Genomic DNA, 12,877 nt, shown 5'->3' on the forward strand with positions numbered 1-12,877 from the left:
AGTCCAGTTTGTTTAATATATGAGCTCAATTCTTCCAAAAAGAAAATTGAAGCCACACCAGATAGCCCAATTAAAAAGTAATTTACTCATAACATTATAGTGAAGTTAAAGTATCCTAATGGAGAGTTAAAATTGTATCCCAATCTGCCAGACATTAATCTATAAAATCCCTTCCCAAAAAAAAATAAACATGAAAAACATAACCATATAAACATGTTGAAAACAACCACAAGAACAAGAAGAAAACCAAACCTTAAGTCTCACTAAATAGGATCAATTATATGAATCATTTTCCGCCAATTTATGCGATCATAGATCATTTCTTTTGACAAATTTTGGACTATTAAATTCTTATTCACTATATCATTTCAAGTTATTTTAAGTCTATATCTACTCCTTCTACTACCTCCCACAGTAACTAACTCGTTCTTCCTCACTGGCACACATTGCAAGTGTCCAAACCATTTGAGTCATCTCTCAATTATCTTATTTTCTATAAGAGTTACACCTAACTTACCATCTATAAGAATTATACCTAAACATTCTCATCTTGACAATTTTTACATTTTCCAGAACATGTTGGAAAACACAATTGAAAATTATCATCTGAATTTGTTCCACCCTCTCAAGGAAAATTTCCATGCATTACGTTTCATCTACCCATTCATGTATACCAGCCTGCAAAAAAAAATAAAAAAATAAAAAATAAAAAGAAAAGTTATTGTACATGTTTGTTCAATTATCCTTAAAGAAAGAAGTATTAGGATGGGGGTCAACAAGTTCTAATTAATACAACTATAGAGATATACTGTGACAAGCGAACATCACAAATATAAGCGAGTATCAGTATATTTTTAGTATGGTATAGATGAAGACCAAACTACGACAAGAGTTTCAACATGTGTATGTGTCATGTTTTCACATGAGGAACTAAGTTAGAAAAAAAAAAAATGAAAAATTTTTAAAACAAGGAAATCAAAAAAAAAAAACAGAAAAACATCTTCTTGTGCTTTCAGCAACCCACCCACCATCTGAAAACTACAAGTTCATTGTTGTTCTACTTGGCTCAAATTTGTTCAACCAAAAGACTTAGAAAAATGCATGCTATGCACCGTCCAACGTTCATTCCCCTAAAACATTGATTTCTCCATGACAAAACAATAGATCATCTGCTTCTGTAATATCCAGGTCAAATGGTCAATATTGCTAAGTTTTCCAATATCAGAGAAACTCTTAATTTTCAGTATAAGCACTCCAAGCTCAATGCAAATGAGAATGACAAAAGGGGTTCCTCATGTTTGAGGCCCTCCCCCCTTTGAAAAAAGCAAAAACCCTTCTAAACTAGCAATTAATTAATAGCACTAAAGATTTTCTTGCTCTAACACAAGCCATCGCCCAATGTCAGGATTCATTGAAATGTGAAAAATGGACGCCCTCTAGCATCTAATAAAAAATCACACACAAACAAGCAAAACAAAAACAAATGCACAGTGCATGTCATAAGTTTTTCACATTTTTTAACTTTTAAGATCCCTCCTAGGAGAAATACCAAGGATTGCTTTCACTAATTCATGGAATAGTACACGACCAAGGATTGTTTTCCCTTGGAAAAAAGCCTCCTGAGCGTCATCCAACAGGGATTGCTTTCAACAGTAACTCCCCTACTAAATTCTAGGTAGGAGTAAGCAGGCCAGGGGAAGGAGAAGAGAAGAAAGAATAAGAAAAGAAGAAGATTTGAGATTAGCAGAGCAGAAATTTAATGAAAAAAGTAGCAAAATTTCCAAATAATCAGCAGAAAAAATCTATGGAGGTCCCTGCATTTTGTCTTCTGTGAGATAATTTTGAAAATTTATTGTACAATAAAGTTGGGGAGCTGCAGTTGTCTGTGACTGTTGCATTGAGTAGCTGTAGCTATGTTACCTAGAACGTGGAATGTTCTAGTTCGTGGAATGGGGATGGGATCAACGTATGGCACACAATATAAAATGTGGAACAGCAGGGGTACCCAAACAGATGCATTGGTGAAAAGAGTGTAATGGTACTCATATATTTTGAAGACATTCTTTTTAGAAATAGATTAATAATGTGAAAAATAGAATTAAAATGTGATGAATTTTAACTAACAAAAAGCTAAAACTTTGGATCGTTAGATTTAGCGCTCTGGAACAAATATGTTCCACATTTTGGAACATTCGTGCCAATACGTGGTTCACCAGGGCATCAGCATTTTTTTGGTAAGTATGAGGTGTGGTACGTGCATCAAATAATATGTTGGTGACCATGAAAACATCGATTGTGCATGGGGACTTAACAATGGGACCAAGTGCATCTATTGTGGTCGTACACGTCAGACAATTCTAATTGGAATCTTCAAGACTTAACTGCAGCATTTGCTAATCTTGAAGGTGTTAATAAGCAGGTTGCCTTTGGTTCCCCTAGCTTCTGTTGGGACTCTTCCAATAACCAAGTTACTATTAGGAGAGAAAAGTAATCTAGACTACTTATTCATTTCCTTTTGGAGGAAATAAAAAGAAAAATGAGGATCATTGAGATGCCCCCACTTATATAGTATTGATTTGAAAAGGAATATAGTATAATATAAACAGAAACAGCTGGAGCTAGCTCCTTTCTGAATTGCATATGAGCAGGTTCAGCCTTCAGTTTTCTGAATTCCCTTTCTGAATCACATACCTGGGTAACTTGACTTTGAATGTTTCTATAGAACACCAAGGCATTGAGCTCTATTGCCTTGTGCTAGGGTAAGATCAAATAAGCTCCTCTCATTCTCTCTGAGACTGCCCAAAGCCATAACCTCAAATGGTTTGTGCTGAGTAACAGAAGAAGGAATATGAGGATGTAGTCCTCCTGTATCTTCAATTCTAATTTTAAAATTAATACCCAAGTAGCCCCAAGCAAGAGATTATCAGCTAAGATCTATGGCGGTGTAAGCCTTGGTAAACTGAGTGACAAAACCAGCCGATTTACTATGCCGAGCTGAATATTAGAATCTGTTGGCATTCAGCTGAACAATTACCATTTTGACAAAGCCAAGGGTGATTTCTTGTCTAAGTTTTTTACCTTCACTTTCTAAAATTGTTAGGGAGGCACTGAATTTTAGACACTAATTAAAATTTCAGTAAAGAAAAACTGAAAACAAATTATCTTTGTTTTACTTTGTGAGTAAATAGGCTCAATCTGTGTAATATACATCCAGCCCTGAATCTGCAAATAAAATTAAATTCCACAACAGGAACATCAACCTTTTTTTAACCTGTGGAGATTTAGAATCATGATAATGGCAAATCCTTTTTATTGGTCAACATTGAATCCAAAATATGTTGTCTAACTTTTAGCTTTACTAATCAGAAATAGAAACCATGAAACAAAATGATACACTTTCCTGAGTTGATAATAAACAATCTCATAATTCAAGGAATCATGGAGAGGTTGCAGCAATGTGGTTAAAGACGAGGTCAACTGAAGAAACAAAGCCTGAAGAAAGGGAATTTTCCTAACACCAATCCATGCAAATTACTATATTTGAGAAGGGTGCGATATCTCCATATTATTCATTCTAATGTATACCAGATATGATTTCTACATAAGCAGAGCTACAATTCTCAGTTTATGACTAGTTCAAAGAAGACCTCTATTTGTTCAGTCAATAATAATGATAAAATAAAGTGGCAGAATGTTTACACCAAAAGAAAGCAAATGCAATGATGATATAGCAGTCTACTACAACAGATCAATTTATCAATGAAAAAGTACAGTTTAGAAAAGTGTATAGTATTAGAAGTACCCATTAACATGAGACTCATGCCCGTCCACACTCCTTCATATTTTGAATATAACAGAAACAAACAAGGAAATCTTCTTCAGTAATTCTGAGTTTTTCCTCCTCAAAACACTGGAAACCGTCGTTAGCTTGAACTATAGCCCTGGAAAATGCTTCTTGAATAAGGGATTCCAATTCAGCACCACTCCAATTTTCAATCATTGAAGCTGAAGTTGGATAAAAGAAGCATGTAACTGATGTAATCAAGAAAATACAAGTAGAAATAAAAGCAAACATAGTAGTAAAAATATATATAAAATTAAAATAAATCAAATAAATCTCAGATTTTTTTCGATCTCTTACCGAGTTGTTTGAAATCAAAATTCAGTTGAAGGAATCCTTCTTTCTGGATATCGCTTGAATGCACCTTTAGAATTTGTTCCCTTCCTTGTTCATTGGGAATAGAAATCTCTAGATTGCGTTCGAGCCGACCGGCATGTAACTGATGTAATCAAGAAAATACAAGTAGGAATAAAAACATAGTAGTAAAAATAAATATACAATTAAAATAAATCAAATAAATCTTAGATTTTTTTCGATCTCTTACCAAGTTGTTCGGAATCAAAATCCGGTTGAAGGAATCCTTCTTTCTGGATATTGCTTGAACGCACCTTTAGAATTTGTTCCCTTCCTTGTTCATTGGGAATGGAAATTTCTAGATTGAGTTCGAGCCAACCAAGCCTATAAGAAATGCATGGTGCCAAAACAAAATTTCATAATTCATGAATAATGTTAGTATGGAAAGAACTAATTAATTCGAACATATTTCACCTCAATAATACTTCGTCAATTATATCCGTTGATTTGTAGTTCCGATAAGAAAGATATTATTCAAATAGTCAAATCCATCAATCTACAAAAAACAAAGAACAAATGTTTTTAAACAAAAAATTTTACAAAAACATACAATAAAATATAGACTTATCCATACTAACTAGGGATAAAAACTGATTTAGAACCCTGTGATTACCATCCTCTACATATAGTCCGCTTTTCTACATAGAGTAACATTATTAAAATTAGATTAGAAGAGAAGAAATTAGCTAGGAAAAAGACATTCAATTTTTTTCCCATTAAAAATAAAACATACTCTTGCCACCGAATCAATTTCATCGACGATAATTATATGCAGCAGACTCATATTTCCTGAAAATAAAAAGTATAATATAGTTCATTATTTCAGTTTGTTTGAAAAATACATGCAAATGCCATATATATTTCAGAATATACAATTAGGTGGCATACCATATTTTTTGTGGTCATCAAGAGCAGACTCGAATAATTTCCTCATTTTTTCCTCCGAATCTCCTATGTACTTGGCAAGAACTTCAAGGCCCCTTACAACCCAGGGACCTCTAGCATTCACCCCACGGTTACCACGACGAGCTTCCATTAGAGTAAGAAGAACTTGTGCTCCTTTGAATTTGATGGAAAATTTCTCATCAACATGCACAACTTTCTTGGAAAATGTTTTCTTAAATGCCATTTGAAGTAGTGGAGCCTTAACATCCATAACCTAGACACACAATATATATATAGGCTTAGTAGGTTTGAGGAGGATCTTTCAATATAATGTAATACATATAGCATGGATGCAGATATACGTTTGAGTCTTGAGGCATTTCAACCTCTAAAGTCATTTTAGAAATGCTGAAATTAGGTGGGGAGACAAACTAAAAACAGAATATAATTTCTATATTTCTTGAATGAATTTGTACAACCCAATTTACAATATATAATACAATCGGAAGTTCTAACTATGGAAACAATCTCCTAACAGAATCACCCTCAACAATATACAATCTTATATATTTACACACTTTCCTAATTTACTCAAGATACATGAAGATACTCGGGATTTCTACACTCCCCCTCAAGTTGGATCATAGATATTAATCATATCCAACTTGTCAATGAAGTCATCGAAGCTCTATCGAGTTAACCTTTTAGTAAAGATGTCTGCAGTTTGTTCCTTGGTAGGTATATAAGTCATACAGATGGTTCCTTCTTCAACCTTCTCTTTGATAAAATGTTGGTCCACCTCTACATGCTTAGTCCTGTCATGTTGAACTGGATTGAAAGAGATACTGATGGCTGCTTTGTTGTCACAATAGAGTTTGATAGGAAATTTCACCGAGATTTATAATTCTTCCAAGAGTTTTCGTAACCACAGTCCTTCAAATATCCCTTGTACAACTACCCTGAATTCAGCTTCAACACTGTTTCGAGCCACTACATTCTGTTTTTTGCTCCTCTTAGTTACCAAATTTCCCCATACAAAAGTGCAATATCAAATGGTAGACCTTTTATCTTCTGCTGATCCTGCCCAATCCGCATTTATGAAGATTTCTACTTCCCCATTTTCACATTTCTTGAAGAAGTGCCCTTTACCCGAAAAACCTTTGAAGTACCTAAGGATCTTATACACAGCATCTAGGTGAGTCTTTTTCGGTGAATGCATGTGTTGACTTACCACACTTACAGCAAATGCAATGTCAGGCCTAGTATGCAATAGGTAAATTAGTTTACCAACCAATCTCTGATACCTTTCCTTTTCAACTGTTATTCCGCAATCTTCAACTCTTTTTATGGCTTCAATCGGGGTTTCACTAGGTTTGTATCCAAGCATGCCAATTTTGATTAGGAGATCAAGGATATACTTTCGCAAGGAGACAATGATACCCTTCTTTGATCTAGCAACTTCCATTCCCAAGAAGTATCACATTTGTCCTAGGTCTTTAGCTTCAAACTCAGCAGCTAGGACTTTCTTTAATCTTTCCATCTCCATTGTATCCTCTCCAGTTATGATTATATCATCAACATACACTATCAGGATTGTTTTCTTACCACTTTTAGACTGTTGGAAGAACATAGTGTGATCTGATTGCCCTTGTTGATATCCCTAAGTCTTTATCACTTTCACAAATTTGTCAAACCATGCTCTAGGAGATTGCTTGAGTTCATACAAGGACTTCTTGAGTTTACATACTCTGTTTTCTTCACCTCTCTTATCGAAACCTGGTGGTATAGTCATGAAAACTTCTTCTTCTGACTCGCCATTTAGAAAAGCATTCTTAATATTGAGTTGTTGTAGTAGCCAATCTAAGTTAGCTGCCAAAGACAGGAGGACCCGAACTGTGTTCAATTTCACCAGTGGTGCAACTGTCTCTATGTAGTCAATGTCATAGGTCTGTGTAAACCCTTTTACAACAAGTGTAGCTTTATATCTTTCAACTGTCCCATCAGCTTTATATTTCACTGTGAATACCCATTTACAGCCTACTAGCTTCTTTCCTCTCGGCAAATTCATAACGTCTCAAGTTTCATTTTTTTCCAGAACCCACATTTCTTTCATGACAACTTCCCTCCATTCAGGGATTTCCAAGGCTTCCTAAATATTTTTTGGAATTTTTATCCTATCAAGGTTAGAGATAAAAGCACGATACCTTGTAGACGGAGTTTTATAAGACATATATTTTGACCAGGGATATAGAGTACATGACCTAGTTTGTTTTCTGACTACAACAGGTAAATTGATGTCATCAGGTGCAGACTTATCAGAAGAAAACTCATGGTCATTTATTACCTAACCGGGACTGGGCGTGGATTCATGGTTGCTCGGAACTATCACCGGTTCCAACTCTTTTGGTGCCTCAGGTATGAGATTCTCCCTGTTCTTTGTTTTTGGCTTTCTTGAGTAAATAAGTGTTTCCTTATTAATTTGATTTTCTACATCTCCCCCTAAATTTAAGTGATCATTAGCATATAACAGGTCAGGAAATGATGCAATGGGAGACTCAGTAGATGGCACATATTCAGTAGTATGGACATCAAAGAACCGATCTTCACTCCACTTCTCCCTCTGAAGAGAGGGCTTTTGGAAATAAGGAGTGGTTTCAACAGAACGTGACATCAAGGCTAACAAACATTCATTTTGAGACAAGATCATAACTAACCTTTCTGAGTAGGAGACTAACCAATAAAGACGCATTTAATGGCACGAGATTCCAATTTATCTCAATTGTGAGCATGAATATGAACAAAGGCAGTACATCCAAAGATTTTCAGAGAGAGGTTGGAATGGAGTCGAGAGTTGGGGAAATATTCTTGGAATTTCTAGAAAGGAGTGGCAAAAAAAAGAACTCAACTCAGCATTCGATTAATGAGACGTGTAGCTGTTAAAATGGCACCTCAAAAATAGTTCTTCATGTTTGTAGTGCATATCAACGCCCGAGCTACTTCAAGCATATGTCTGTTTTTACATTCAGCAACCTCATCTTGTGGAGGGGTATCCACACATAAACTTTGATGTACAATTCCATTTTCTTGAAGATAATGTCCCAAGATAGTGCTAAAATATTCTATACCATTATCAGTACGTAAAATTTGGATGTGAGTATGGAATTGTGTTTGAATTATCGAGTGGAAATTGACGAAAATAGAACGAACTTCAGTTTTATCTTTCAACAAGTAAACCCAATAAATACAAGTATGATCATCAATAAAAGTAACAAACCATTTTGTATGAGTGCGATTAAGAGAGCGTGAAAGCCCCCATAAATCACTGTGAATCATAGTAAATGGGCGGGATGGTTTGTATGTGGACTTTGGGAAGGAATTATGCTGGTGTTTTGCAAGCTCACAAATTTCACATTGAAAATCAGAAGACGTTTTATTAGAACAAATGGAAGGAAATAAACGTCTTAAATATTGGAAATTTGGATGACCCGTCCTAAAATGCCATAACAAAATTTCACTATCTCTAGAAATAGATGCAGAACACAAATTGCAGTATTACATTGTTCACTCGTATTTGCCTCCTCAAAGTAGTAGAGTCCCTCACATGCCTTAGCACTGCCAATCGTCTTCCCCGATGATAGGTCCTGAAAAACACAACGAGATGAAACAAATTTAGCAGAGCAATTGGAATCTTTTGTCAACTGGCTAACGAAAAACAAATTGCAAGACAACTTAAAGTTATAGAATCAGATATTCAAATATTTCCTTTGCCTGCAACAAATAAGAGAGATCCATCTGCAATTTTAACTCCCAAATTTCCAGCACACGGTGAATAAGATGAGAACAAGTGATAAGAATCGGTCATATGATCAAAGGCACCCGAGTCATTTATCCATGGTGATTTATAATGGGATGTAGTGTTAGGGCTGACAGAAAATTACCTCAATGGGCTAAAGAACCAATGGAAGACTGACCCGATGTTTGAATGGAGGAGAACATTTTATATAGCAGGTCCAACTGCTCTGGACTAAATACACCACTGGGAGTGGTATTGTTATTTTTCTCACCTTGTGACTTCTCAGCTGAATTATCAATAGTTGCTTGATAGCCACGATTTTTTTGATTTTGCCTCGGCTTCCAATCTACAGGCTTTCCATGAATTTCTCAGTAGATATCTTTTGAATGGCCTGGCTTGCGACAGTGCTCGCACCATAATCTCCTTTTATGTGGCTTTTGCCCAAATCTCGTAGGGCCTTTTGAAATTAGGGCCAAAACTTCAGGCCCATTTGGCTTCAGGTTTAGGGCTGATATTTCAGGCCCAATATGGCCCATAGGTGTCTTCAGCATCACTTTCCGCCTGCTCTCCTCACGCCTCACCTCTGCGAATACTTCTCGGGTTGATGGAAGGGGTCGTCGGCCAAGTATCCTTCCTCGCACATCATCCAATTCACAGTTGAGGCTGACCAAGAACTCAAAGACCCTTTCATTCTCGAGTCGTTTCTTGTAGCGGGTGCTGTCGCTGAACCACTCCCACTCCTCCTCGATGCTCAGGTCGAGCTCCTACCAGAGGTGTGTCATCTCCATGAAGTACTCGGTGACATCTCTCTCACCTTGCCTCATCTGCCACAATCGAGTCTTTATCTCGAAGATCTGAGAGTAACTCTCGACATCGGAGTACGTCTCACGAACAGCGTCCCAGATGTCCTTCACCATTGGTAAGAACAGATAGATCTTTCCGATTGAAGGCTTCATCAAGTTTACGAGCCAAGCAGTTACCATGGAATTTTTGGACTTCCATTTTTGCAGGGCTACAACATCGGTTGAGGCAGGCTCCTTCCTCTCGCCAATAAGATAACCTAACCTCCCTTTGCCTTCGATCACAAGTTTGATGGACTGAGCTCACTCACGAAAATTTTTTCCGTTCAATTTCTCCACCGAGAGTGGAAAGGCTGAGTTGTCCAACCCATTCGAAACCACGATGAATGTGGCTTCAGAGTCACTGTCGAGATTTTCACAGGAACTCAACCCTCTATTGTTGACGTTGTCGTCGACCATTGTTAGCTAAGGTTTAGAAACTCTAGCTCTGATACCATAAAAACATAATATAATTTATGTATTTCTTGAATGAATTTGTACAGCCCAATTTACAATACATAATACAATCGAAAGTTCTAACCATGAAAACAATCTCCTAACAGAATCACCCTCAACAATATACAATCTTCTATATTTACACACCTTCCTAATTTACTCAAGATACATGAAGATACTCGAGATTTCTACACAAACCTAAAAAGGTCATGAACATGGCCCGCAATTAATTTGGAACCGGTAATTAATTAAAAACTAAAATGGAAAAAAAATTGTTGGGAAACTAACACTTGCACTGCTACCAACATATCCAAACACGTCTCTACCAACTTGATCTGCTTTTCGTTAAGAGCAATTTGCCCTTGTTTCAATTTATTATCCTTTGTTTGTATTGGTTAAGGCATCAAATATATATATACATATGTCAAAGACGGAGAAAATTCACAATAAAAGTTCATAGTATTTGATGTGTTCGACTATGGGTCGCTGGTGTGTGTTCTTATTAAATGTGGACATGTTTGTATGCTTTTGATTCACGACTCATTCCAAAAATAAGTTGAACTCTTAACATGGGAGCTAAAGGTCTTAGGGGAAAATTCTTCAAAAGCTTTAATAGCCATTAATTTCAAAAGTTTTTTTTCTTTCCAAACTTCTGCGATAAAATCAAGCAACCTTCTAATCTAAATAAAAGTTTAAAATATCCAAGGTAGGTTTGTAAGAAAGTTATCATCTCAAATACATGCTGAAAACAACATTCTCAGTACAAGTATTTTATGCACTTCATGTCATTTTCATTAACCTTGTCAGAAAATCATCATCAATTTATTTCATCTTCTTCTCCACCAATTTATATGGATTTTTGAACAGTATAGGAAAACGAACCAAAGTACAAAAATCTATAAATGAAAACAAGCAAACAATAAACAAAACAAGGTGCCTTTGGGTACATCATTGGCAGCAATTTTATTAAAACATAACAAAATTAAAAAAACAAACAAACAAGATTTTTTTGCACATTTTAACAAATCTGAGATCAATATATTTTCAAGAAGGCACAATGATAGTCATCATGATAGGCGTGGCTGGTTAAATTTGAACCTTGAACAAGTTAAGTTGGGCTCGTTACAACAAAGCATCCTAAGGCTGAAGAGTTGCTAACCCTCCATAAATAAAATGGGAGAATCCCTTTGATATTGCTAGAGGATATATTCTTGCAATATACTGTATTTACATAACAGGAAGGGAACTCCCCTTTGGTAATCCAAACAATTTCAGTCATGCTATCGTGAAAAGTTCACACACACACGTGTACAAATCCACAACAACTACAGCAACAACAAAAGCAGCAGCTAGCAGCGCCAGCAATAAAACAACAACAGCATGATCCGAGCGTTAAACGTGTGTTTGTGTGTGAAATAGTTACTGTGCACGCACGCAGCAGCACTGGTGAGGATATGAAATATTGAAACTGAGAATTCCTTCAATAATGACCAGGAGTGGTACTGATTTTTTCCCATATTCCATAATTTCATCGTAGCAGAATTATCCTCGCCAACTCAAATCAGATTTAAGCTCATGCTCTGGTTTGGTGTTTGTGGAGAAACCGCCATGACGAGGAGAAGAAGATGACATGATCAAGTTGATAGGAGGACGGACGAACAGTACAGAGGACTGGATGATGAAGTTTGTAACAAAGCTGACATGGCTGGCGGAGGAGACTGACAAGGAGAAAAAAAAAAAAAAAAAACTTACCCACTGCTGCGTCTAGGGCGAGAAGGTTGAAAGCCTCCACCGGCTCTACAGATCCACAACAAAATAAGCTTTATTAGATAGGTCAACATCAACAAAAATTGCCGTGAGAGCGAGAGAGCAGAGAAGGCAGAGAGAGATCGAAGCTGACATTCGTTTCGCTTCGACCCAAAAAAAAAAAAAAGGAAAGAAAAGAGAAATCGAGGCTGAGAAAGAGAGAGCGTTGAAAGATTCGGATCAGATCTAGAGATCGAAGCTTATACCTCACATTTCCTATACCTCCCATACCAACTTGATGCCGACGATTGAGAGAAACGATTCGATGAACTCTAGCTAGATCGATCGATCTGCAAATCACAAGAAGAAAAAAAAAAAATAGCTATTGTTTTAAATTATAAAATCTGTTGTATAGATTCAATATCTTACCGTCAGAGAGAGAGAGAGAAGGCGCGTTGAAAGAGACTCATAGAGAGGAGAGAGTAGGGAGCAGTAGTGAGAAAGCAGGGTGCAACATCAGACAAACTGCTTGGCTTTGTTGTCAGTGAAAAGGGATTGAAGTGGATCTAGATAAAATAAGGGTCCTACAAGAAATGCCAAAGCCGAAAACCGAAAGGGAGGTCAGAAGTTTCCTGGAGAGATAAAATTATATGGTCATATTTATTTCCCAATTAACAGCCACCTGTGAGCCCATTTTCCGTCTGTTGCGCAAGAATCATACTGGTGGATGGGACAAGGTACCCATTTCCGTCTCGTCCACTCGTCTATCGATAATTACCCTTTAAGGTCGACCCTTGTTTACAGAGCGTAGATTCTCCGCGAAAACAAAGCTTCTTCCTATATCCCTGTTCGGGCAAGCTATTGATTCCATTACTGGGCCAAACAAGACCTGACGCCCTTAGTTCTACCTACCACCCTTTCACACTGTTTAAGGGGCAGCATCTATTGAGAGTGGATTGACGG

General features: G+C 36.7%; 1 protein-coding gene across 4 annotated transcripts; it reads right to left on the reverse strand.

The window, feature by feature from the left end:
- Window positions 1-253: 253 nt before the first annotated feature.
- Window positions 254-12,536, reverse strand: LOC131154513 (vesicle-fusing ATPase-like). Of its 4 annotated transcripts, none has more exons than XM_058107327.1 (11): window positions 12,181-12,536; window positions 11,921-11,965; window positions 8,637-8,721; window positions 5,084-5,354; window positions 4,929-4,984; window positions 4,809-4,833; window positions 4,610-4,691; window positions 4,386-4,519; window positions 4,142-4,280; window positions 3,803-4,005; window positions 254-678 (listed from the first exon to the last, which is right to left on the reverse strand). In XM_058107327.1, the coding sequence occupies exons 1-7, from the start codon at window positions 12,201-12,203 to the stop codon at window positions 4,687-4,689; spliced, it is 510 nt and encodes a 169-aa protein (XP_057963310.1). In that variant the 5' UTR covers window positions 12,204-12,536; the 3' UTR covers window positions 254-678; window positions 3,803-4,005; window positions 4,142-4,280; window positions 4,386-4,519; window positions 4,610-4,686. The 4 variants fall into 4 exon arrangements, with proteins under 4 accessions (XP_057963310.1, XP_057963307.1, XP_057963308.1 ...); XM_058107324.1 differs by having other exon boundaries at window positions 4,774-4,833; XM_058107325.1 differs by lacking the exon at window positions 254-678 and having other exon boundaries at window positions 3,653-4,005; window positions 4,774-4,833; window positions 12,181-12,264; window positions 12,344-12,536.
- Between the last annotated feature and the right edge of the window lie 341 nt (window positions 12,537-12,877).

This window comes from Malania oleifera, chromosome 4 (genome assembly GCF_029873635.1).
Source record: "Malania oleifera isolate guangnan ecotype guangnan chromosome 4, ASM2987363v1, whole genome shotgun sequence".
NCBI classification, from domain to species: domain Eukaryota; kingdom Viridiplantae; phylum Streptophyta; class Magnoliopsida; order Santalales; family Ximeniaceae; genus Malania; species Malania oleifera.